General features: G+C 38.7%; 1 protein-coding gene across 1 annotated transcript; it reads left to right on the top strand.

Annotated features, from left to right (window-relative positions):
- Window positions 1-122: 122 nt before the first annotated feature.
- Window positions 123-27,426, top strand: MEP1B (meprin A subunit beta). Its single transcript, XM_074847567.1, has 15 exons — window positions 123-185; window positions 5,021-5,039; window positions 5,218-5,268; window positions 5,378-5,420; window positions 6,435-6,514; window positions 7,613-7,730; window positions 11,883-12,061; window positions 13,514-13,732; window positions 16,896-17,048; window positions 17,804-18,019; window positions 20,465-20,932; window positions 22,639-22,821; window positions 23,274-23,487; window positions 25,901-26,102; window positions 27,041-27,426. Exons 1-15 carry the CDS (start codon window positions 123-125, stop codon window positions 27,056-27,058), a joined length of 2,226 nt encoding a protein of 741 aa, XP_074703668.1. The 3' UTR covers window positions 27,059-27,426.
- Window positions 27,427-27,886: the final 460 nt, after the last annotated feature.

The raw sequence follows: 27,886 nt of genomic DNA, 5'->3' as shown, positions 1-27,886 counted from the left end.
AGAAAAAGGTAGGTAAGTTAATCGTTGATGAAAGGACAAAGGTTTTGATTTATGACATTTACTGTCTTAAATACCAAGTTGGTCTGAAATTCTGTCCATGAAATTGCTGAGTGGATAACAACATGGGCTGGTTTTCTGTGTCTGTGCTCCTAACTTGGTTTCTTCTTCAGGTGGTCTGGAGTCGGGTAAGAAAACAAAGAATGTGTGTTCTTTATATGATTGAGTAAGCAATGCAGCTTAAGATGAGTTTTAGAGGAAAAGACTTAAGTATGTTGCTTTTGCAAAATAAGAATTCTGTTGTCATTTGCATGGAAGAGAGAAAGATTTCTGTTTCCTCGGAGTCTTAGTGCTGCTATTTTTAATAGGCCTGGTTATACATGGGAAAAGCTTATCTTGCATTCCCCATCTAAGCAAAATTCCACTAGTATTCAAAGTAATGTTACCAGAATAGTAAATCTGGGGTTAGAACCAAGATAAGTATTAAAATTTATTTTGCTACTCCATATTTGAATGGAAATATGATTTTTTTTTTCCTGTAACAATATATTTGATATTGAAATTAATGCCTTTTCAGCCACTGGATATAATTATAAATGACTGTTCTCTGTTCCTCCAATTCAGCTGAACTATTTAATGCCAAAAAAGTAACAGCTGAGATTTTGTATTTCCTGTCTTTTGTAGAGAAATGCAGCATTTTGCTCACCTTGTGATAATTTATTGTAGAGGCCAGGAATTTTGGTGATACACAATGTAATCGGTTTGGAGAACAAAAGCCACTGTTGAAAGTTCATTTTATAGCTAATAGAAGTCCATAGCTTCAGGGTAATCTATAGAGTAAGGTATTAGTTACTGTGATATTACTTAAGTGGAATAACATTATCTATTTTACGTTATGCAACATAACTGTCTGATTCTATGAATCCATCTCCAGTATCTCACTGTGGTAGCTGTATCCTCTTCCTCTCCACTAACTCACACTCACATATCTCTTTAAGTCAAGAGCTCAATTTCTTGTCCCCAGCTTTCCCACAGTCCTCCTGTGTACTCCGTTACCCCAACCCCACACTTCCCTTGTATTTCCACTGCCTATCATGACTACCTGTTCCTCTATTTCCAACCTTTTGGAAACTCAAGTCTCAGCCTTGTTTAGATTCCTCTACAGACTTTGGTAAAGCATGTAGTAGGTGATGCAAACTGCTACTAACATCTGCAAGCTATCACACATGAACTGACTTGTAATAACTAGCTCCTGTGTGAGAGAGGGCCTTCTGATCACCGGGCCTAATTATTTCATTTCCATGTGCCTTATGGCCAGGAAGACTTTCTTCTGTATTTCTGCATGCCGGTACTAAAAGTTATATAGTCTGAGAAAACACTGGTAAGTTAAGGTGTCTCATCTAAACTGGTTGGCTGTACAACATCTGAAGTCCATGGTGAGGCAGGGAAATTTTCATCAGGTGATTTATCACATCCTTGAATAGCTGTCCAAGCTAGGTGAGGTGGATCATCTGGAGATGCCAGGGTGTCATGATGGTACCATAGCTATTTTAGGGACAGATTAATTATGTATGCAATTACTCATTTGTTTTTCCACTGATTACTGAGTGAGTCTACTTACCTAGTTTTTATGTGACTAAAATAGGTGAGATGTTTCCCACCTGTTCAAGATGCACTTGAATTTTTTGCCAGTTAAATGTGCTCACAAGCCGTGGTTTGACCAACCTTTAATGTAACTTAATTTACATAAACTATGTCTGCCAAAGGTAAGGACTAATATTATAAATGTTCAGAATTTTTTGTGTGTGGAGATTTAAAAATAGCATTGATTAGACTAAATTAGGTTCCTCTTTGGTACACTGCAGGTAATATAATTTTCCTCTGTAGGTGATTGTGAACTGTGAATTTGTTGTTTATTTACAAACTTTCAGAGACTAGAAATGCATCATGTAGGTCTCAGTTGTCAGACTGGTATTGAAACAGAAGCCATTGCTACTCAGATGAGTAATACTTGTACACAGAGATACTCCTTTTAAAACTGAGTAGTTTGCTGTTGAGATTCACAGGACTAAAGACGTAGTTTTGTTGAGAAGGAAGTGGAAAGGAGTGATGGAAGGGATCCCTCCAGTGTAAAACATTCAGCGACAGTTTTCAGACACTGAGGACCAGCCTGGATTTGAGTCAATTGCTGAATGTGGTATTCTTCAGTCATGGACTCACGTTTTGGTTTGTGCACCAGAAGTGCTGCTGGACTTAGTTACATTGTTTTCAATTTGTGAACTTTTGCTGCTGATAGAGGAGCTTTACCATTAGCTAGCCAGATTTTACCTTTAGTACAGTTATGCGTTCTGATTAATTGATATGGGTATATTGTAGTTTATAATTATTGAAACTGTAGAAACATTTTACTCTCCATTAACAGTCATAAGAGGATTCAACATATATAGGTATGCTGCTTCTCCTCCATCAACAATCTTTAATGGAAAGGATGACAATGTGATTTTAATTTTTGAATATTGCAAGCTTTCCTTGTCATTTTTTCCTTCCACGTTAGCTAGAAATCTGTGTGAGAGTGGGAGCTTAAAAGCAAATGAAATCTTTAAAATGTGTGTTACACACTTTGCCCATGTACTTTCAGCTTGTTTTACAAGCTGCACTTTCATTTCAAAACTTGAATACATGGACTCGTGAACTGGATACTGTCTTATGCATATCCAGTGATAACGACATGTAATGAGAGCATATATGTGCAATAAAACGTCAGAATGTAAGAGGAGTCTGTTGACATTACAAATTTATGGATGATTTGTGTGGTAAAGATATTTTGATTTATTAAACTGTATCTTTATACAGTTATATCCTTATCCTTTTTTTCTGAAGTCCCCATCTTTATTTCTTATGTATCAGTGTAAAGCTGAATAATACCAGTTAACTCAGTGAAATGTGAGATCAAAATCAGTCCTTCAGCATTTGAATCTGTCCAAGTCTGGAAACAGTTTTTCAATGGACTTGGTCGCTTTTCCACAATGACACTGGATTTTTAAGAATCGGGTATCTTAAAATCTACTAAATTTTGAAACAACCTAAAACTGTGAAGTACTGAAACAGTGCTGTTTCAGGAGAAATCGGGTCAGGAAACAGATTCTACTCAATGATTTTTGTAACCAACACTTCAAGGTCAAAATCCTGCCTTTAGGCTGGGCAAGGACGTATGTGGGTGGCAGTTTTCATTAAGAAAATTAAGAAGTGGAAGAACTTGGTTAAAAACTTTGCCTGTTTATATAACATTTAGATATTAAACATTTGATTATGCCAGCTCATACCAATTAGACATTATCTCTCTTAAACCTATAAATTATAGCTTCTACTTGGTTACGTGAAAAATGATTTTCCCCTCTTGGGCAATCAAAACAAATTATCAAAATCCGACAAAAACTGTGAAGCAAGAGTTTGAATTAGTTTTAGTTCAAGTGAATCAAAATGATAAAACGAGATTTCAGGCTTTTGTATTTCTAATATTTTTTCTGCCATTTGCTGAAGTTTTCACAAGACAGTCATTTCAGGTTGAAAATGAATCTTCCATTAAAAAGCTAAAATAGGACATTCTGACAATTTTAAAGCTTTCTTTCTAAACCTTTTCCAAATGAAGAAATTTCATTGAAGCTTTGGGGGTTTTTTTCTGCATTTGGTTAAAGTTTTTACATGAATGACATCAGTTTTAGGGCCCCCGGTTATATTTGCCCTCAGAATTGTTCCCATCATTATGTGCCAAAAGTCAGGTCTAGAAGAACATGTGCGTTTGAATCTCTCTTGAATATTCCAGCCATACTATTTTCTTATCCTTCATACAGATGGTAGAAATTATCAAAATTAATATTCTTGTGGACTGCATGGACTTGATTTTTGCTGGTTTTCAACATTCTGATCTTGTACTGTTCATTGCTTCTAATGGAGGTTGCAGATACTTAACACACTAGAAAAATAGGTCCTACTTGCAAAACTGAATGTATGAAAGATAACAAATTATTTATATGGAGAAAGAAAAACAGTCGGGGGTGGAGGGGAGAGAACTATAGTAAAAATAAAAGTAAAAATCCCACCGTGCTTTGCAAAATTGCTGTTACATTTTACCATGTGCTATATTTGTAACCTATATCATCAGAGCTTAGAATTTAAGGGTTTTTTACCTTCAGTTTGTGAACTTCTTTTCAAACATATGAATACAAGACTTCTGGTGAGAAACAGACCCACCCAGCAACAATTGCTTAGGAAGGCTGTTCATGATTTTACTCACTGCATGAGAAATAGTTGCATAGTGTTACATCAAGTATGTCCAAGTCAGTCCAAAATGAAGTGTCTACTCCAATAAAAGAGTATAGATTATATTCTACAGGCATGTTATGGCAAGAAAAAGTGTGCTATGTATATTTCATTATATCTCATTATGGTCTGTGGATTTTACACATTTCAGAGTCTTTGAGTTGGTATTGCTTAGGTAAACAAGGGTCCAGCTAAGACACTGAACTGGGGCTGAAGTGACCTGGACTCCTTACCTTGTCCTTCAGAGACTTGCTGCATGACACCAGACTACTCATTCTATTCCCCCATATTCAGCTTTATGATGGAAAGTTAAACATAACTTCTGTAGGTTCTGTACAGCTCCTGATTAGTAGCAGTACTTGATGTCATAGAAATAATGGATTCTTTTTTCCCATTCATGAAGGGCCATTCAGCACTGCCTGAGTTGAGAGAAAAATGGTTGTGAAAACTTCACAGAAGCAGTACTGGGTGACTGACTTGTTGGGCAGCCTGAAGTGGGGAGGACACAAAGCTGACATGTATACAAATAAACATTTCCAGTCAAATGAGGAGGCAGTGGGTCCAGTCAATCCAATACAAAGCCATGCGCTAAGTGCTGTCAGTTGAGTTTAAATCGCATCTCTAATACTGTTGAGAGAGTAACGCGAGCTGCATTTCATTATATGCCTTTCTAATAATATCTTTTTTTCTTCCTCCTCCCCAGCCTTCTCCAGAGACAACTGGTGAGTTCTATTTGAGATCTATTTGTATGCATGGGAGGCAGTCAACAAAACCAGCTGCTCATAAACATCGCTAGGACAGACACAGATTTATAATTACTGTTATTGCATTAATTTTCACACTTCATAAAGATAACAGCAAGGGCTAATGTCCTACCTCACTTGTCTTTTTATTTTTCAGAAATAGATGTAGATGGAGGAATTGATCAAGACATCTTTGACATCAATGAAGGTTTTTTAAAATTCAGTTTCTCTTTTTTTTTTTTTTTGTGTGTGTGTTTTTCATTATGGTAGCCACAGATCAATACAATAACTGAATGTTAATCTCATCTTCCCTTTAGCTTTAGGACTAGACCTTTTTGAGGGAGACATCAAACTTGACAGGGTGAGTTCAAATATAAAATATAAAACCAGAAATGTGTCATTGACTTATGCAATGTAAAGTATCGCTGGCATGGAAATGATTGATGCATCCTGCTCCTACTAACAATAAATGCTGTTTATGTAACAATAAACTGAAAATGTTTGGGGATGGATTTCTACAAAATGTCATAGACAGGGAGTTGGGTGCATTTGCAGAAACATTATCCAGAATAAGGTCGGTTTAGCCATTAGATCAATATTATTAGCTTCTCATTTCCTTTACTGTATTTTTTTCTATTTGAACTTTTAAGAGATTCAGCAGCACTGATCATCATCTAGACAGGTTTATATAAAAGATTCTTCATTTATCTGTATATTTATTATGAGCCAATTAAATTTACAGACCAGTGCTGCAAAACCTTCATCATGCAAGTAGATTCACTAAAACCAATAGAAAAATCAGATCTGTAATACCACATTTTAAAGCATCTGTCCAATGTCCCCATCTGATCAATTAAAAAAGAAGTTAATTACATAACAAGTTGCATCTCAGAAATACCTAGTAGAAACCCCCAAACTGTCTTATACCCCTGAAAGTCAATAGTGTTTTACTCTCCCTTTTGGTGAACTGCTTTGGCCTGAGCATATCAGTGGAAGCAAGGACAGCACTTGCTAAAGGCACAGAAACAAACCCTTAAATTATGAAAAATTCTAAAATATTTAATCTCTGTACAGTTTTCAGGACTGTAGCTCTTAATGCTTCCCACAGGAGCTGAGGCTCTCTGCACACATGCATCAAAATCTCAGGTAATTTCTATGGAGAGAATGCTGCAGAAATTGGAGACACCAGTAGAAGGGAGCGAAGGGATTTCCAACCCAAGCCTTAGACCTCTGGATAATCTTCCAAAGTTTTTGAGCTCTTTGATTTCTTATATCTTACATGGACTTGTAGGAGACATGGTTTGTTTTAACATTATTGTAGTTCCTGATACTAAATCACTTTTACTGAGGACTGCATACTTATTTTCTTTCTCTGATGCAGAAACGAAGCTCCATCATTGGTGACAACTATCGGTGGCCCCATGTTATCCCCTACGTCCTTGATGATAGCCTGGGTACAGTATTTGCCCTTGTCAATGTCTGTATGTCGTGTTGATTGAAATGTTAGTACAGGTTGATAAAGATACTGTGGCATCCTTTCCTCTTGTAAGTCTAGAGCACAGCAGGGTCTAGGACTGGGCCTGGGTATGCACAAGCAGGGTATATCATCTTGGTGTTGGTGCTGGTTCTCACCGCTTTTCTTGGATGGTTCTTATCATGCCATTACTATGGCCCAGCAGATTGATTTGGTTTTAAAAACAGATATCTGAGACATGAGACTCTACTAAGCAGAAGAAAAAACAGGGCACTGAAGATCTTTTTCAAACCAGGAAGCTTACCTGGCCATTTACATCATCTACAGCACTGCTGGCAAATTGGCCTTCTGGCAGCCAACGCAGTTTGCAATGGCACATTGATGAGTCCCCTAATGTGGGCCAGGGACACACCATAGTTTGTCTCCACCCCTTTGAATCCACCTGGCTGTGGCTCTGCATGGCAGAGGTGAGTGCTGAGACAGGGACCTTGAGTTCTTACTGTATGCCACGTGGGGAGATTGTGCCCTCGCTGCACAACATTGGATCATCTTTCTGGTACATGACAGGAAAAAAATAATCACCCACCCCCGCTTTAGATTCAGATCTAAACTGAGTTGAAATCATGCAAGTTGCTTAGAGTAGATACCCCAGATATGTTAGCAGCTCAACTCCTGGAGAGATTCTGTGAGAGATCTGTAGCCTGCAGTCTGCACTAAAAAATCCAATGTCTGTGTTCCCTATTTATTTAATACTTGTTCACATAAATCTCAGCAAAGTAAATGAAAGAATTTACAAAATTAAGAACCATGCAGTATCATATTTTATGTACTCATCATGTCATATTTTATACATAAGTACCAAAGAAAAATTATCTGGAAACAAAACAAGAAGAAGATATAATGTCACAACAGCATAGTTTATGGTTTTTAGGTCCCTAGTCAGGTCTTAATCCAGCAGAAGGCCTGCTTATTTTGATCAAAGATTGCTGGAGCAAGACCCACCCTTAGGACTTGCTCATATAGATAGTAGTGCAAACCTCTTGGCTCTGTATTGACAAGAACACTGTTTGCTTTGCAGAAATGAATGCTAAGGGACTCATCCTCAAGGCATTTGAACAATATCGACTGAAAACCTGTATTGACTTCAAACCTTGGGAAGGGGAGGAGAATTACATATCTGTGTTCAAAGGAAGCGGGTAAGAGGAGTAATATAAAATACCTTTCATCCTGTTTGGCTTCAGGCTATTTTCATGGCCAGTATTCACTCTAAAACTTATATTTTGTATTTTTGTTGTTTCCATTTTTCCAGCCTTTTTTAATTTGGAAAATGTAGTAGTTTCCAAAACAGGTATTACTTTGGTAGTAATGAACAACTTCTTGCTGATATTTATTTTTAAATATAAGAGGAAATCAAGTCCTTTAAGAGGTAGTTTTCTGGGCATGGTAAAAGATATCAGGACCAAGCCAATTATTTTCTTGACTGATCTTTGGATATATGGAGCATCACTTTCAAATGGTCATTCTTAGTATACCTTAGTTTTTAGGAAAAAAAAAATCCCAGCAGAAATATGGTTGTTCTAACTGTGAGCCAATCAATTTGTTTGACTATAACAAATGGAATTGCATTTGAACAATGTGACACCAGCATTCAGATATAACAGTGATATTTTTAAATGCTGCATAGCACTGAGATATTTTACAGAGGTTTCACTTTATTTACCTCTTTTGATGAAGAGTTATGCTATTTCACCTTAAAATAAGACTTCAGTAAAGAAGTCAAAATTGCCCCAACTGCTTCCTTTTCTAAGACAGTCTCTGTCAAAATAGTGCAACAAGAACAAATATATTCTCCAGTCTATGCTGAGCCATTTCTCTTTTAGAAAAGGAGATCAGGAAAAGCTTGATAACCTGGTGAGGAAATTTACTTTCAGAAAATCATTTCCTGATATGAGAATGCATTCATAAATGGGAAAAGATTTTCTGATAATGATTTGCTTTTCCTTTGGCTTGTTCTGAGATATTTGTAGCAGATTATTGTTTCAAAATTTCTTAAAACAATTTCTTCAGCTCTTTATATTTGCTGCTCTTCATGCTGTACACATGACATTGAAGCTCAACCCTAAAAGATGTATAAGTGGAGACTTAAGGAGTAATGCATTTTCCTGTGCTAATCACTCTTTGCTTTTTGAGCCAAATGGGAAACTCATGTAGCTAAATTTTTTAGTCCTTCATCACACAAAGTATGCATTGAATTTGCTAATAATTGTACCTGAAAAAGAACCACTATATTTAGCCTATGGCAACTAAGAGGCCTTTGCACAATGTTTCATTTATATGTCTATTAAAAATAGATGAGTCATGATGATGAAGACAAGTCACTCTAGTTGGATAACATATCTTGCCCTCACTGTCTGGTGTGTTGCTTGCCCTGAAATATTTCTATCATCTCAGCTGACACATCCGTAAAACAATTAATGCTCAACAGCACTTTTTAAAAGATTGGAGCTAAACTGCAGTCTCCTGAAAACAACGGTCCAGTTGCAGTGAGCTAGCTTCAGGCTGTATAAAGAAATTATGTCAGGACTGACCCTGCATTAACTGCCTTTCATGTCACTCCATTCCTCTCTTCTGATATAATGGGACAAGGTGAAAGGTGGGTAAATGAACCCATTTCCCCTCTGCCATCCATAATTATTTTTTTTAATCAGCTAGCACTCTTCTAACTGCAGACTAAAGACCTCAGTCCAGAGGGTACAGTGCAGACAGGAGCACAAAGTTCCTGGCAGAACCAGCTGGATTCATAAAGCTTTGTCTCACCATGAAAAAGTTGATAAAGCATCTTGCCTTTCCAATCTTGGCTTGCATCTGTAAAACAGACAGAGGAGGGTGGGGGAACTTTGTGTCAAAAGAATTTGTAGTAGGCTGTAAAGTCCTCATCTGGATTATCCTTTTGAGTTCAAATGAAGTCAGCCACTGAAGAAACCAGCTGCCATTTTGTTGTGTTGACTGCCCTTTGTAAAAATACATTTGTAGTCTCTGATGTACATACACAGTGTCATCAGCCCCTGTGCAGAGAGCCTCTCTCCATCCACATTCTTCATCTACCATTTGCCAAGCCTTGGCTACTGCCTGTATTATGTTAACAGGTATTTATTTATAATGCTAAGTGAGTAAATGTACATGTAAGGTTTTCTAGCACACAGCCTTTCACCTCACCTTCTATTCAACTCTGTGCATCTGCAGCAGAGTTTAGACTGTGGATCTGTTTAAAGACCTTTGCTTGACTCCATCCTGTGTACTGAGCAAAATACACGAGGGATGCTTGTGAATTACAGAAATGCAGGAACATCAGATGTGGCAAGTGCCTGCAAAGCTCACAGAACAGTCTGAGAACCTGCATTTCTTCCTACTCTTCTCATGAAGAGCAGGATTCCTTCAGCAGGAAAACTGGCATGGTGTGGTAGAATCAAATGGTTAGCAGACTAGGGAGCATCAATGCCATCTATAGTATTTCCACATGGAAAATCAGGTTTTCGTGGAGCTCCCCTGGGAGGTCACTTCAACTCTTTACCGCTGTGGCACACAACAAGGGGAACCTATGCAGAAGTGGACTGATACAGATCCCTGGCTAACCAACTTAGTGCTGGTAAGTCAGTGTCTGTATGCTGATACTGGTGATCTGTGATACTATGGGTAGTTAGTTACTAGCAGGATATTAGTATAAAAGTATGCCTGAAATAAGTAGCATCGCTACTGATAGCATTTATCTACTTACAGCCCACCTTCCAAAAAGAATGCCAGTGGGATTATTCAGAGAAAGCACTTCCCTGTTCCTCTAGCCTCTGATAGAGCAACTAGCAATGCAGAAAGCATTGAATCAGAGGAGATACAGCTCTCGCACACTTGGGGAAGCTGGGACTTTCCCCCTATTTTCTCCCCTCCTGAAGACACTGCTAACATGGGATTCTGGGTGCCCATTGCTCTGGAGTGCCCTGTCCCACTCACCAAGTTTTATTCTCAGTGCTGGGTGACACAGAACATATATTTACTCCCTCTGTGGCTGTAGAAAGATGGTGTTGTAGGCATTTAGCATTCTGAAGACAAGGGGAAGCTGCATCCCCCAGTGTTTGGATGCTAATTTTGCCAAGTGTCCTGGATGTCCCTGTAACCTGCTGTGCACTATGGAGCAGCTGTGAAGCCAGAGGCAGCTGCTTTGGTATGAGTTGGACTCAGAACTGTGATGGACTTCTTAGACTTCTGCACAACACGAGAAGCTGCATAATCAATATGAGGCCTTGTTCAAGGGGAACTCATGAAATTATGGATGCCACATGTGCCTCCTTCTCAGGTCTCATGCTGTGATTTTAATGAGTAATCAATAGCCAAGGCCTGTGCTACTTTGTGGAAAGAGAAATACTGGGGAATATCTTGCACTAATAAGTTACAGGGTTTGAAAGTGCATGGTGTGCTTGTGTTTTTAAATTTCTGGGGTGATAGGACTGCAAATCCTATGGCATATTTTGTGCCCGATTAATTTTATGGACTTCATTGGGTAAGTGTTGATTTATTTGCTGAATAAAATATCAATTTAAATGTAGCTCTCTGTGCTTGCTAGTTTGTGGACATGGGGTGCCATTTTATTGGCTTAGGCAGATAGCTCACTGAATTTTTTTATCCTTTAATGAAAATTTCCAGTGCAGCTGCAGTTTTGCTCTTCCTTGTGAGTGTGTGTCAGCAGCAAGTGCTCTAGCACAGCAGCTCACAAATAGATAGAAAGAAAAGAGCTTATGAAAAGCACTGTCAAATCCACCAACTTTTCAGAAGGTAAACGCAGCCACGCAGAAGCATACCTTGTCTGGCAGCCACATCCCCTCACAAGGCAAAACAATGAAGAGAGAAGCAGCTGTAATGGCAGAGGCGAGAACGTGCATGAACCTGGATCCTCTTCTGATAGGGACAGGCTCAAAGTATGCTCACAGTCACATGCTGTGGTCCAGCTAAAAACTTCTAAATCATGTGTCCATAGTCTTCAAATGTTTACCAGAGTACCGACAACATCCTCTCAGTTTTCTTCTGTCACAAATAGCTCAACTTTTTTTCTGCTAAGGAAAACCCATTAAAAACAGTAGAGTCAGAACAGGGGAACTGCTTTTTCATCGAAACACCTAAACGTGAGAGGATATGATCCAGTAAGGAACAGATCAATGAAAAAGTGCTCTCTATAGTAAAATGTAACTTCAATGCTCAAATTAAAAACATACCTGTTGAACAGACCGATTCTGGACTTTGCGTGGCATGGGGATGGTATGTTTCTCACACAGCCCTCTCTCATTTTATTTCAATGCTAGCTGCTGGTCCTCAGTGGGAAATCAGCAAGAGGGATTGCAGCAGCTCTCCATCGGAGCCAATTGTGACAGGATCGGGACGATCCAGCATGAGTTCCTGCACGCCCTGGGATTCTGGCATGAGCAGTCACGGTCTGACCGGGACGATTACGTGTCCATTGTCTGGGACAATATTCAGCCTGGTCAGTCACTTCCCTGCTTTTCTTTTAGCTGTGGAATAGCCCGCCCAGCCATCCTTTGGTGGTCACACTGTTCTCTTATCTGGACTTATTTTTCAAAGCCAGCATATCAATGAATTAAATATCAAGCGACATCTGTTTGGGTCAAAAAGCCTCGTTTGTTGTTGCTGTGGTTATTCCTTGTGCCACGGCAGTTCCCAATGCCCTAACTAGAGATCTGAGTCCTGGTATGCTACATGTTGTACAGAAGAGCAACAGAAGAGACTAATTTAGTTTATGAATACTCTAAAAGCACTGTTACTCTGGGAGCTGTTAACAAAACAAAAGTAATTGGAAAAAGATCCCACTCTGGAAAACCCAGTGCGATGAAAGCCAGTAGAAAATCTCCAGTGAAAACACCGGTTGTCCTCTTTCTCCCTGGCCGCTACACCCGGTGTGGGCAGCAGAGTGTGCAGAGGGGGTGTGCAGGCAGGAGAGACCCCTTTCCAGGGTCTGCATCACACAGGCGGTTACTTTAGTGATGCAGCTTGTGAATGCAAATGTTGGCGTATTTGGCACAAGCCTGAGAGCTTGCACAGGGTTCCTTGGGACTCTGCTCGGTCTCTGCATCTTCAGCTTATCGTTGTCCTCTGTGACTTTCAGGTAGCTCAAAAACAGTTATACACACAGACTTGATGCTTTCATAACACAGGTACACACAGGAAACTGAAAAAATAGATAATGATTAAATCTAATGCATTCTTATTTAATCATGATCAAAAGTCAGATGCATATGCAAGTATATATTACAGAAAATTACTTAGACTCTGTTATTTGATTTCCATTATATTTTGCTGACTCTTTAATGACAAGTTGCACTATTGTCAGCCATTTGAAACTGCTGCAGCTTTTTTACACTGACCAGAAAATAGTTACTGTATTTTGACTAATTTAAAACATTTAAAAGTTTACCTTCCATTTTGTAGTTAGGAATGGTTTTTTGCTCATACTCCAGAAAATATCTGTAAAGTTAAATTCTGGAAGCTTATCTGACGACAACTGTAACTTGTTTATTGCGAGCTAAAATGACCAGCAGTTAAACATCAGAGAATAGACATTAGAAACAGGGAGGCATTGCAATTGCAAATTGCATTAACTCGAGTACTGAAGCAGTATCTCCACTTTTGGGTATCACAAGCCCATCAAAGTTTACGGGTAGTTTCACGGGGAAAAGATTTCTGGTAGCAAAAAGCTTTGCTTCATCCAGCAGAAGTCATCATGTTATGTTCCAGTGGCTGAAAGAGGAAGGTAAATAACTCTACACTAGAAAAAAATAGTTTTATAGAGTAAGTACAAGTAAAAGACTACAAAAAAATACTTTGGGATCTGATGGATTCTTTGTCACTTTAAGCCTGTACCTCAAAACTTGATCCTCTTGGGCAACAAACAATCTTTTCTTTTATTTTTCCTGATAAGGTAAAGATCATAATTTCCTGAAATATAATGATACAACATCAGACTCCCTGAATGTTCCCTATGACTATACTTCTGTGATGCACTATAGCCAAAATGCATTCAGGAACGGAACTGAACCCACCATCGTCACCAACATACCAGACTTCATGGATGTGATAGGACAGCGAATGGATTTCAGTGATTGTGATCTCCAGAAACTGAACCGGCTGTACAATTGCTGTAAGTTTTTCCATTTCTTTTAAATATTTTGCTTCTGGCATTTGAAATAGATGAGGGTAATACATACATGCTAGACTCATCCAGGCACAAGGGAAAGAGATGCTAACGTATTTGGAGAAGTGAATTGTGTTAAAACCACCAGAAATAATAGTACAGCTAGAAATAGCATAGCCCTCCTGCAGAAACACTGCTGAGTAGCAGAGTTTTCTGTGCAATTTTATCTGACCTTTATTTAAAAACCAGCTTCACTCAGCAGCTGATTTTTGTTCATCCCTTGGGTGGCTGTTTAAACGTGTGCTTCTGCACAAAGCTTTTTGGTCCCCCGTCCCCCCCCCCATTATTCCACAGCTGTTACTCAGACACTGTACAGAAATTAGTGTCTTTGCTGTGGCTATCATACCTACCCCGCTCTCATGCAATCTGTGAGACAGTGTGTGTGTTCATGCAAATAGGGTACAGATGCTGTTATGAAGAAAATGAAGGCTTTTAAAATTTTTATTTTTAGTTTCAAACCCCGTCTCTTACAAAAGTGGTCAAAAGAGTTATTTTGCACATGTGGGATTTATTTTAGAAAGTTGAGTGAAAGTAAGAGACAGAGAAATATAGATAATTCTATTACCAAACTGGAATATAATTCTGTAATTGTGACTTCATCAAATGTGCCCTGGCACTCAGGTGAAAACTTTTACTCCACTGCCTCAGTATCCCAAGTAGTGAGTACTGGTCTACAATTATTTTTTAAGCCTCATTTTACAGATACCATAAATAATTATCAAACTGTTTTATTAAAACAGTACATTTTTTTAAGTATACAATTCTGATGAAAATATTTCTGTTCATGTAGGTCTAAACTGAACACACTTACATGCAGCCTTAGCTACTAGCACTTGGCACACAGTTCAGGTGTTATAGAAGGTGCTTACAGCTAAGGATGTCTTTAACAGTAGATGTGGTCCTTCTTCCTCTCCATTAATCTAACATACTTTCCATCATTCTCATGCATTACATAAATACTTCACGACATTTTAACTTTATTCTTAACTGATAGGCACATTCCCCAAGTGAAATAAGTCCCAGTCACATTGAAATTAGTAACAAAACTGCCACCACCTTCAGTGCGATGAGGATCTGCCCTGCTCCCCAGTCTGTCCCTTGGCTTCGTATAGTGTACATGATATTCGCAGAGCCCTAAGTGGTCTTCAGCTCACCCACCATTTGCCTGAGTGGCCCCTGTGCCAGGGAGGAGGGGTGCTTCATAGGTCCCAGCCCTCGCCCACCCAGCTGCTAGACTGATCCTTTCAGGTTAGAGGGAAGACTGAGAATGCCAAACATGGTCTGGCAGATAGCCTCCCAGAGGAATCAAAAGATTACTTCTGTTAATGAACATGATTTAAGGAAAAGTTTAAGTTGAATGCTAAAGGCCTTCTAAATTTCTGAATTTCTGTTAAAGGTTAGGAAATTGCATTAAAATGGGAAATTTGGTTCTTAAATTAAAAAAAAACCCAGCCCACAGCATAAGAAATCCTGACTGATACTTTCATGCTGTTCTGATCTGTTCTTCAGGACTGTCTTACACACCATATGATAACAGTAGATTTTAGTATGCTTTCCCCTTTTAGCATATTACTTAACAGAACTGACCATGAGGTTTCCCTCAGCCACTGGAAGTTAAGACTCAGCACTCGTCCCCCATGTATTTTCTTCTGAGTCCAACCTTTCACTACATACCAAGAAAGTACTTGGCTTTTGGTGCAGATGGAGTTCAAAACCTGCCTCAAGCAGTGCCCCATTCCCCTGTTTCAGGAATTAATCTAAGAAATACATCGTAAACTATTGGGTCTTGCTTTTCTCTCTTTCTGTTGTTTAGGTCACTACTCCATGCCACCCAGCACTTCCTAAGTAAGGTAGATAGGCTACTTTCCTGTTTGGGCAAATCAATTTCATAACTTGTTTTGTATATTGATTTCAAAGAGTTCTTTCATCTAATAATTCTCCGTTTTTGTTTACCTTCTTCCTGACACCCTAGCTGTTTGGTGTTTGTTTTTTTCTTTTTTCAGCAGTCGATATAACATTTAGTGTGAAAATATTTTCTTAGTTTTTACAACATCATACCAATACTGTCACAGGTATCAGTCATACAACACTTCTGATAGCCTTGCAACCTCCAGAGGATTGTTAGCTTTCTATGAGGACAGTATCTCAGAGTACAACTGATTTGGCAGCAGTTCATACTTAAGTGCTTCCCTGAGCTACAGCCTAAGTGAAGCGTTTGGCATGCCACTGAGGTTGCTTTTTGTGATACACAAGGTCCTTTTCGTGGTGCAGTGAAACCTTTAAACCTGCCACAATATTTTATACATAGTTTGAAAAGCATTTTATTAACTTGGTTTTCAAATCATGGCTGGTGTTACACAGAGCTCAGACGTGGTACAATGGGAAACAAAACTAAGAACAGGGATAAACCTGGACTGTGTCATCCCTCACCCATCCAGGGTTTGCTTTAGACAGAGAAAATATTTCATACAGTGTTTTCCCTTTCCTATTCAACTGAACAGTCTTCCTTCACTTAATTTTTCACTTGCTATATGCAAGACATCTTAAAAATTTTATGAGATGAGATATCCACCGGTCCCAAATGTACCTGTGCCAAATGTTTTTTTTTTAATTCAGTGTTTTGAAAATCAAGGTTTGCTTATTGCAGTGAAATAACTTCTGCTCTACTGTATTTCAAAATAAGCACTCCAGCAGATACATTAGTGAACTTTTATCAAAATCTGTGGCCATGTGTGGACTGGCCAAAAGAAAACAGACAAACAAATGGGAAGTCTCAGGACCTTTTGACTGTGTGAAGGTTGGTGGATTGGGGCTGGTATTAGTGTTCCTTTTATAAATAAAAGATGTGATATGATAATTAGCTGGCATCCTCCTGTGTTTGCTAAGTGCCCAGAGCGGTCCTGAAAACATCTTGTTAATGTCAGTGTTAATCACCAAATTCTTTGAGCTCCTGAACATTATACATATGAATGTTGATGGTATTTGAAACTGCTGATTATTTGGTGTTTGCATTTAGTCTTTCTCTGCTCTTGGCTTTGGTCATTAAGAATTAAAATGTATGTCGTGTAATAGAGATTTACAACTTTTTTTTTTTTTTTAAATGTTATAGCCTCCTCCCTAAGTTTCATGGACACATGTAGTTTTGAACTTGAAAATATATGTGGCATGATTCAAAGTTCAGATGATAACAGTGATTGGCAGCGTTTGTCTCAGGTTCCTGCTGGGCCAAATACTGATCATACTAATATGGGAGAATGCGAAGGTATGAGAAAAAACTGTTCTTATCTCTTTGGGAAGTGTTTTCTGCAGAGGCATGCGAGTTGACTTTGATCTTTGCCTTGTTCTCTGTTTATTTGTTGGCAAATTACAGTTTATTTTTTAACTAAGCAACATAAACCTACATACTTAGGGATATCATATGATACGTTTCATTTTCTGCTTATTTGAGAAGATGGAATATCCTCATCAGTTTTGATCTGTTTTCTAGTCTTAGTGTCACACCCTGACAAGAGAACTATGTAAAATGTTCTAACCTATGGTACAGGCACACCAGAAGGACTGCTGCTTTTCTGAATAATCGCTCAGTAAGTCTTTGGAAAGGATTGGGATTTAGAAATTATGTATATTATCAGGGCTCAGGTGAACACTTAACTGAGAATATAGTCAGTTGTTACTGAACCTGTCAGAGAAGACTTCATGTGTTCAGGAGCTTAAACCAGTCCTCCAGAGTCAACTGTGAGTTGCTGGTGCTTGGTAAAGACTAAAAGCCCATGCTTTCAAGTTCAAATTGCTAGAGACAGCCAAATGAGGAAAAAAGTTGCCAGAAGAACAGTTCTGCCTCTGAAGAGTGTAAACGGGTAACAGTCCTCAGTCTGAGGATCTGTACAGGATGTACCTTACTCTGACTTGACCATGTCTTCTAGCGTTATTACCATACAGTGTTAAGAATACCGGTATGCCAGAAAGATTTTTGTTTTCTCTCTCCTCTACTGTTTCTTTCCCATTGACTTTTGACAGATTCTGGCTTCTTCATGCATTTCAACACCAGCGTTGGAGTAGAGGGAAGCACAGCTATCCTGGAGAGCCGAATTCTGTATCCCAAAAGGGGCTTTCAGTGCTTACAGTTTTATTTCTATAACAGCGGTCACGAAAGTGACCGGCTGTATGTCTGGGTCAGGGAGTATACTTCAGCCCATCCGAACGGTACTTTAAGACTCATTGAAGAGATAAAAGGTATGGAATAAAATTGAATTTTGTTTTAATCTATACTCAATATCCTTTCCAAAGTACTGGGGGAAAATATTGTCGCAAGGTGACTCATCCCCTAGTGTTAGTCATTGACTTCTTCTCTAACTATGTAATTGATTCTCTGCTGGTGAAATTATACTTGATGGATCCTCAGTCAGCCGTTTTCCTATAATATAATCAATTACCACAAATTACAAACTCTTGCATTATCAAGATAGTTCTCTCACCAAAATAGCTAAAATTCCATGAGCAGTTATTTTAACTGTTCTAGAATTGCTGGTATCAATAGCAACAGATGAAGTGGGTCATTAGAGTAAATTACAATGAATAAGAAAGTAATAATAAAGAAATGGAAAATATAAGTGCCCTGGAATACCTAACATACCAGTTTAGAAAAGATAAATAAAATTTAACTTACTTTTTAAACAAGGTTTGAAATAACTGAATTGTATGGGCAGCAGATCATGATTTGAGTTGTAGTTTGAAGAAAATTAAGTTCTTGTGGTTTTAGGAGTCTATGGCCTACAGAATAAGCAACTGAGGTCAGTTAATGGACAAGAGCTCTTTAAGCTAGAATTGCCAGTCACCTTATGATTAAATTACTTTCTCAAATATTAACTGTTACTTAGTCTTCATTACAGCTACAGTTACCTCAGTCTTCTGGTTACATAAGGGTCTGAGTAAGTTGTTTTACTAAATCAGTATCAAGTCCACTCTTCTGCCTCTCTTTGTCCCTTTGGGCTCAGCTAGTGCTCATGCCTGTTTTTCTTCTATTTTTTCCACTCTTTTCTTCAACCTGATGCTTTCATCATCCCTGTGTGCCATCAGGAATCCTTAATACATGTCAGGCCTGCTGAGGCAGATGTAGATTTCAGATCAGTCCAAGCCCTCCAAACTCTTTCGAACCCTGCTTTGAAGCCAAGGTTCATTTCTCCACACTACAGCCTTCTTCACAAATACTCCTGCATGCATGTTAGGTCCCATTTCCCATTCCTGCTTTTTCAAGTCCATAACTTCCTTTTAAGTCTCTGCTCTCATATGTGTGTCTAAATGGGCACCCTACTTGACAATCTCTGGTAAAACTTTCAGGAATGGTTAAAGACAATTTTTTCCCCCAAGCTGTTTCACTTCTCTCATGTGAGAAGTTACCCTCACCAACACAGTCAACAAACTGGAAGAAACAGTGACACTACAGCCCTTTCCAGCCATGATCCTGGCTGAGCTGCTCATAGGTTTGTGCTGAATTACCACACTTAAAGAGGCTGAGGGACAAGTCCAGAACCCTCTCTGCTGGTCTGTGGCAGCTGTGGCTGCCTTCAGCTGGGAGCAGGGGAGGCGCTGGGATTGGGACGTTTCACAGCACAGTAGCTGATCTGCTCATTAAACAGAAACCCCGGTCTTGCATATAATCTATGCAGTTCAAAAAAGCTTTAGTTTATGCAGAAGGAAATTCAATGGAAAACAGTGGGTTGCTTTTGTTTTTGTTTCTGGGTTTATTTTTTTTTTCCTCCTAATTATAACAGTAATGAAAAATGGCAAGAAATTAAGATTCATATCTGAGATCTATTGTGTTGTGTTTAGAATTGTTAGGAAAGGGAAGTGTGAGTTCTGTACCTGGGATTGGCACTGCTTATTCCATAAATGCATCTGAAAGTCTTCCACCCTGCTGAACAGACAGCAAAAGAAACTGTTTTGCTGCACATGCTATCAACAAAGGATGTCCTACTTTCACCTGCCTTACAAGGCCCCTGTGCAGAGGTCCTTGCTTTTGCGTACACTGCTCTTGGAGTCAGGTGGAATTTGCTAGTGCATGAACTTTTGGATGCAACATAAAACAGTGAGGTTTTATCACATGAAATAAGTTTTGCAAATGACTGGCTTTAATTTGAACTTAGTACCATTAATCATTTGATGGGTGAACAGAACTTCTTCATAGGCAAACTTCTGCCAAGCCAATTAAATATGCAAAACCAATTGCATGAACAAATCTCATAGTTTTAGGCTTTCAGAATCCTCTGTAGCATTTTATGTTGAGACATGCTGTTATTCAGCTATTTAAATATACTTTGCTCTGAATTTTTTTCTTTTTAATAATACAGGTGACAGCCATCTTTGTGCATTTAATTATCACAACATTTATACTAATTTAATGCAATGTTCTTTAAAAATATAAAAGGAAAAGAGTCTTAAAAACCATTAATGCTTTTTTCACTTGAATTAGAGAGCTGCTATATATATTAAATCTGTTGAAAAACTGAATTCAGAAAATATGGTCTTGCACTGAAAATGTAACATCTACAGGAGAAATAGTCCATCACGTCAGTGCCAGCAGAACTGAGAAATTCTTACATAGCGTTGGTATAGGGTCTGTAGACCTGTGCAGTGCCTGACTGTACTGCTTACTCAGAAATCCCTACCCTTGTTTTTCAGGTTCACCTGTGACTTACTGGCAGCTCCATCATGTTTCTTTGAATGTCACAAGTAAATTCCGGGTTGTGTTTCAAGGAATGAGAGGAAGGGGCTTATCAAACGGAGGCCTCTCTATTGACGACATCAACTTGTCAGAAACTCAGTGTCCCCACCACGTCTGGCATATCAGAAATTTCACACATCTCCTCAATACAAGTCCAGCAGGGACAGCAGGAACAATATACAGTCCACCTTTTTACTCTAGTAAAGGATATGCTTTTCAGGTCAGCTTGCAAGTAAATGGTACCACCGATAACCCATTTAATTTAGGAATGTACTTGTATTTGATTTCTGGAGCAAATGATGATCATTTGCAATGGCCCTGTGCATGGCAACAAGGTACCATGATTCTGCTTGACCAGCATCCTGATATTCGTCAACGGATGTCAAACCAAAGAAGTATAACAACCGACCCTTTGCAATTATCAGGTTAGTTAAAATCAGACATGCCATCCAGTATGTTTAAAACACAGCACAGCCAAAGGATAAGGAGTGAAGTTTTCTCTTTGTGTAAATTAATGCAGTTTTTCCAGCTTCTGGAATGTTTCATTTGCTCTCAGCAACAATATAATTGATCCGCAGACAATAAAAAAATGAACATACAAGTAAGTTAAGCTGGGACCCTGGATTTCAAAGTTGATTTGCATAAGAAACAGGTGGATGATCGACTCCTAAAATTTCTTTCATATGCTCTGTGAAGATGCATTTATGTCTGTTTTAATGAAAATGGAAGTTTTCCAAAAGGCTTGAAAAGAAAAATACTGAGTTAACAATACACACAGTTCACACCGGATAAAAGTACAGCTATTAAACAAATCCCCACCCTCCTTGTAAAAGGTACGGTGGTATCCAGGGCAAACCTCCAGATGGACAAAGTACTGATTCATATTATGTAAACTGTACTCCTTCAAGGTGTGAGAAGATAAAGAGCAATTGTCCACAATAACTCAGAAAGGAGGCAGATGAGGTAAAGATGTAACTCTGAGAAATAGTAGGAGTCTTTATAAAGAGAGATATTAAAGAAAACCACCATATTCATCATTGGATAAAGATTGGATTTAAGCCAAAATTACTTTCTGCATTGGTATAAGGGTTTTGCTGAAAGAAACCACCTCCATCACTGAATTAGTTTCCTGGGCTTTCAGACCTGTAACACTAGTGAAGGAAGGAAGGCACAAAAATGTCTAATTCACAGTATTATTTTTAAAATGTCATGATTTTCATTAATATTTCTATGATACTGTCTCTATGTGAAAACAAAGGAGGTAATATAGAAAAAGTAAATGTCCTCCCCGTAAATGAAAGATGCACCGCACCAGTGGTCTCTGCTGTTATGGCCACAGTGCTTAGCCCTTTTCCTTCCCTGCCCCTGTGGACATGCAGTCTGTTTGCACTCTTCTCCTTCTCCCTTGTTTATTGATATATTGCTAATAGCCCCAGATTCCCAAGAGAAGCCTTGTAATTCCTACCCTTTCTCTAATCAGTAGAGGTGTTGAAGCAGGCAATTTCTTCTCCCTCTGTCAGATACTTTCATAGACAATCAGGCTCAGCTTTGAGATTTAGAGTAGGGTTTGATGGAGGGGACATCTGTGGCCTGTGACCGTTCCGGTGGTTCAAGTACCCTTTGCCCTATACCCACATCAAGAGATGCTCTTTTTTGAGAAGCCCTGAATTAATTCATTTTACAGATGATTCATGTGCTACTCATCTTCTTGACCACTACACTTTAAAAGAAATAAAAAGAAAATGCAACAGGTTTTCAACTAGCTCTCCAATGACCTCATCTCCAGCAGGTTCTTTTCTCAATACCTCAAGCTAAACCAAGCCGTTGAAGATCTCCATTGTCTTGTGCATCTCATCTGTGTGGAATCTCAGGCAAAAAATCTGCAAATACTGTAGGCAGGTTCAGCATTGCTGCTACTCTTTGAGTTTCAGGTAATATATTGTCTCCTCCATATTCATGATATCCATGAGCAGCTAAGCAGAAGCAGGCAAAGTAGGACGCGGTCTGTCTTGGTTGTTGAGAGAGGCCTCAGTACTACTTTTCAGCAGAGATTACCTGAGAAAGAAGGGACCCTACTGAGAAAGAAATCCAGAGTGGTCCCACACTCATATTCAGTTAATTTTTTTTCCAGATTCCTCATCATCTTATTTATGGGATAGGCCAGATAAAGTGGGATCCATAGCATCTTTTTCCAATGGAACTACATTCATGAGAGGTCCAGGAAGTGGAACGAGTGCATTTCTAACTCATCAGAGACTTAGAAGCCGCAACTTTATTAAAGAAGACAGTGTTTATATTCTTTTAACAATGGAAGGTATGTAAACATATTCCTTACAATACAGTAAACATAGAGTGTCGCATACTTACTAAGTCATTAATGCTGTAGATATAAATGCACATGATATACTTTGCGCATGAGCAGTTTTGGAATTATGTGTGTATCTAAAGTCAAATCACATATTTGAATAAATTTGTGGATAGGTACATGCACTGTATAATTCCTCTATCTCATGTGAAGGTATATAAAATGATGTTAATCCTGTGCAAATTATTTTGAATAGAGTACTTTGAATAAAATTGTCTGTTTCTGAAAAAATTTAGAGGACGTTTCCAAAATACATCATGGTCCTGAAAGGTAAAAAAGACTATTTATCCATTATACCTGTGGACAGGCTCTTTGCTCTTTACTATTAGAACTTATCATTAGAATAAGAGGAAAAAATAACATGAAGTAAAGACTTTTTCTCTTGTGTTTTTATCGTGCAGATATATCACATCTACTATCAACTCAGCCAAGTACCACCACCAAGCCCGCCACTGCCACCAAGCCTACCACTAGTTCTACCACCACCACACCCATCACAACAGCCTCAGTCACCCAGACTGAAAAGCCAGAGATAGAGGTTCCAGATTTCTGTCCAGACAACCCTTGTGAAAATGATGGTATCTGCGTTATTGTAGATAGAGCACCGGTGTGCAGGTAACTGCCTTTATTCATTCTCAAATGCAATTTTAGGATGAGTAATGAAAATTTCTAGCAGAATAAGTCTTTGTTCCTAATGAAAGGAAAGACAGACCATAGCTGATTAAAACAAATATTTCCAACTGCTACTGCGAGACTAAACTTATGACCAGTTTGGGCAACAAAGCTCCTAACCTCAGCATTTGACCATTCTGAAGTACTCTGCTTGACTTTCCTGTAAATTATATTTTAAACATGTTTATTTTCTTTGGTAATGTATTAGTCCAATGTTATAAGTTGGACTGTGCATCTCCTTAGACGCCCCTATAGCAAAATTTAGAAGAGTTAAATTTAAATGCAGTTGAAACAAAAGAGCATTTATATTAGTAGAAAAGATGTTTAATACTTCCCAGGCAGGAAGCAGCATAGACATTAATTTAGGATTTGATTCAGAAATATCATGTAGTGCAAATTATGACCATGAATTACCAAAATGTAGTTGCTTGCCTTTGCAACCAGCGATGAAGGCTGAGGACTAAAAAGATTGTTTGTTTGCTCTGCAAGAAAATTAATATCAACTTTTATTTAATTCTCTGTGGATACATATATGTAACCCACCTGGCTGATTAGCATTGTTCCAGCTCTCAAACAAGCTCCAAGGCTGAAGATAGTAAACTTATGTGATGCTGTGCCAAGGCAGGTAGACTCGGGGAGTGATGTGAGGCAAATGTCTAAAGACCGAAATCAACAAGAGTCAGGATGACTCATTAAGTGTTATATCTCCCCATTTAGAAACCTTTTAAAAACCAATTCTTGTGCAACCCATCGGAAGCAGGTCACAAATATGAGTAAATGTCAAGAAGCTGTTCCAAGAAGACAAAAAAAAAGTTATGCTGAATGTTATGCCTGATTTCAAAATTATGGAAAGAGAACATTTATTTTCTGACATCTCTTGACTATTTGAAGCTCTAGTGCCTATGTGACCTACTTTCCATCCTAGACATGTGTGTGTCCGGCAGTCAGTTTCTGCTTCGATTTTCTATTGGGAAACAAGGGGGAATGTGATACAGAACTCTGTTTAAGCTGGATCACATGAAGTCCCCCAATAGTCAGTATCTTTGCAGCACACTGCAAATGGACTCATTTTCAGGGTTGAAGGGAGTTCTGAATAAATGGCTTAGGCAGGAACTAAAAAAACAATACATAAGGAACATCAGGGTTAGAAAGATAGGGGCAGGTGTGCACTCAGCAGTATGGCACATATATGTTTTTTCAGGGAGATCATTAGGACTCTCATATGCTCCCTATAAAATGTTTCAGAGCTGACTGTGATGCTGGATAAGGTGAAGGAATCAAGGCCTGAAGGTTGCTTTCAGTCCTAAAACCAGACGACTGCTAGGATATTAATATCTTTTCTTACCTTCTTCTTGGAGGAGGGCAGAGGCAGCTCATACAAGTTCTTTAAATTTGAAAATAAGCCCCTCCTAGCAGTGAGAAGGTCTGATCAGAATGCACCACATCTCCTACTGGAGAAGCACTGAGCAGGGAAAGGAGAATGTGGTGGAAATGCCTTCAGCTAGCTCAGTCCTTGAACTAGGAATTCTACACCTAAGTTTTGGTTCAGCTGCTATCTGGTCAGAGATGCCTTGAGAGTCCAGCCTGTGGTCTCCACTCCATTTATCTCGTGGGTTTGAAAGTGAGCTGAGAAATAAACCCAAAGAACACATGAGGAAACAGGAGGATGAAGTTTTCTGGAGGGTGGTAAATGTGGCTTGCTTGGATAAAAATAGCAGTGTAAAACTTCTGGACCAGTTGCCCTAAGAGCTTATTCAACTCCTTCCTTATAAAGGCTTTTTTAAATTGACTGAGTGAAGAAGATAGAAGGGCTTTGTGTAAAAGCTGAGCATGACAAAAGGCATCAGGACATGAGGCTAATTAGTAATAGCAGAAAAAATTATTACAAGGTGTTGGTCCTAGTGACAGATAGCAGCTTCATGGAGCAGAAAGTGAGCTTTCTGTCAACAGAAGTGCTATAAACTTCAAGAAAAAGGAAGCAGATAAGTGAACTGAGTGATCCAGAGGTCATCTCTATTGATAGCAAAAGACAGCCATTCTGAAGGAGCAGCTCTATCGATCAGATGTGGCCAAGCATTAAGCAGTCAAAAGAATCAGGATGGAGCTTGAGTTTTCTGGCAAAGGCTCTCTCTGAAGAAGTGACCTGTAAAACAGTGGGAAACTGAAAGAAGCACATCCAGATGTGTAAGGACAGTGGGCCACTCAAGACAACTTTAAAAGAGAAGTCCATTTTAAGATCACTTCATTATGCTTTGGGATACAGAAATAGTGCATCAGAGATGCCATTTTTCTTAAGTAGCCCTGTTCATGACTTTAATCTTTAGGTATAGCATATGTTTCTTCTTTTACTCTCTAGATGTCCAGCAGGTGACAACTGGTGGTACATGGGAGAAAAGTGTGAAAGGAAAGGTTCAACTGAAGAAAATACTATAATAGCTGTTTCTTCAACCATAGCTGTATTTGTTGTTATGCTTATTGTCACTATCACAACCGCAGTGTGCCTTAAAAAGAAATACAGCCGTGGAAAGGAAAATAGGGAGACCCTGACTCTAGAAGAAGTAAGTATTTTGCTCTTTCAACAAATATGTATATATACATATACATATATATATATATTTACTAAATTGGAAGATGTCACATTTTTGAAGTCTGAAGACTCCAGTTTAGGAATTAAAGAGCTCTATTAAGTGCTACTAATTTATCAAACACCAAAAAGCCACTTCACTCAAAGCCTGTTCTCCTCCTCCTCCCCCACCACTCTTTCTGCCCCAATGGCAGCCTACATTGAGTGGGAGAGTGTGAACAAAGGGGCTTATTTTCAATTTGTAACTAAACCATGTTTTCTGCTTAGTGGACTTGTATTTCATCTATTACTGCATTTTCTACTAAAGGTCTCCCCTTAAAACACCTGGATATGGTGCTAAAAAACCCAACCCAAAATGTCAAAACAAAAAGCAAATCCAAAAATCAGATTCCCTATTCAATGGCCATTTTTTATGCAAGGAACAAAGTAGCCATGGAAATCATGACTTAAAGAGAATTAAAAGAAGACAGCAGGTTAAAACTATCTGAACAACTGGATCAGAAAGGCCATGTAGACAATAGCAGAGTCATTTGGGCAGGTTTTGATAGGAAGTTTCAAAAGTACCAGGCATCCGGACTCTTAGTTTAAACAGAGACTTAGACTTGGAAATAGCAAGAATGACATAGCTTAGAGGGACTCACGAAACAGAGGAGAAATTTTGTAGGCAAACCAAAGGGGAATGTCCTTGCAGAGAGCAGACTTCCATGTTGAATTTTGTCCTAATATTCTTTATGCGATGTCCTGTTGAGGTGCGGTACCTCTGTGCAATGCCAGATACTTGATGCTGTTACTTTATGACTTCCAGTAAATTATTTTGGTTTCTTTGCAAGTAGTGCTCTTACACTGTACACATATTTCCCTTCCCTACATGCTTTTGAGATGTGTATTTGTTTGGGTTTTTTTCCCATTTAGAATAAAACATCCTTCTGAAGACAGTGCAAACAAGCATCAAAGACGTAAGAGGAACATTACTGGAAAACCACAACTGCATCATCCTTCTTTCTATTACTTTTATCTCAACCATCATGATAAAGTCTTGTAAAGTCTGGAAAATAATTAATCTTCTGGATAAAATACTGTGCTAAAGTCAGTAAAGTGTCTGTCAGTGTTGTATCACCATGCAATGGAGAAAGATGGAAACGCATTGTGTGACATGCCTGCCCTGTCCTTTAAGCCTACCTGAACATGAAGAAAACATGTAAAGCTGCATCCTGACTTTCGGTCAACACAATAAAGTCTAGGTTTGCTACCATATCATGATACAGATGTCTATAATAAAAAGGAGCCAGACCTTGTAATCATGGGGTACCCAGTGGTTCCGAGTCCTGCAACAGCTGTCATTCAGTAGTGTGAGTGTATGTGGAGTGTGGGAGCATCTGGTTCACTGAGTTATTTGGTTGTGATCTGATCACTATAAAAGAAATAACAAGTAATGAGGAAAGATAAACTAACAACAGACACACGAACATTAATGAGGAAGTCACAACAGAGAGAGTAATGAGGACCCAGAATGCTTTAGCTGCTGATTGATGGTCCATTAAAGGAACTACTCAGGCAGAGCCTTCAAGAATGTCAAGTGAACAACAATTTTGATCTGATAGGGAGGGGCAAACATGATTAACATGAGTATTAAGGGAAACTTGAGGCTACTTGGAATATGGGCTATGAGAAAGGTCTTGTGGACTAATGTAAAAATGGCTATGGGATGTTTAGGGGAAGGGCCAAAGGATCCAAAGAAAAGGGGAAGGATCATGGTGG

This window comes from Strix aluco, chromosome 1 (genome assembly GCF_031877795.1).
Source record: "Strix aluco isolate bStrAlu1 chromosome 1, bStrAlu1.hap1, whole genome shotgun sequence".
NCBI classification, from domain to species: Eukaryota; Metazoa; Chordata; class Aves; order Strigiformes; family Strigidae; genus Strix; species Strix aluco.
Note: the sequence above shows the minus strand (reverse complement) of the source record. Positions and strands in the feature narration are given on the sequence as shown.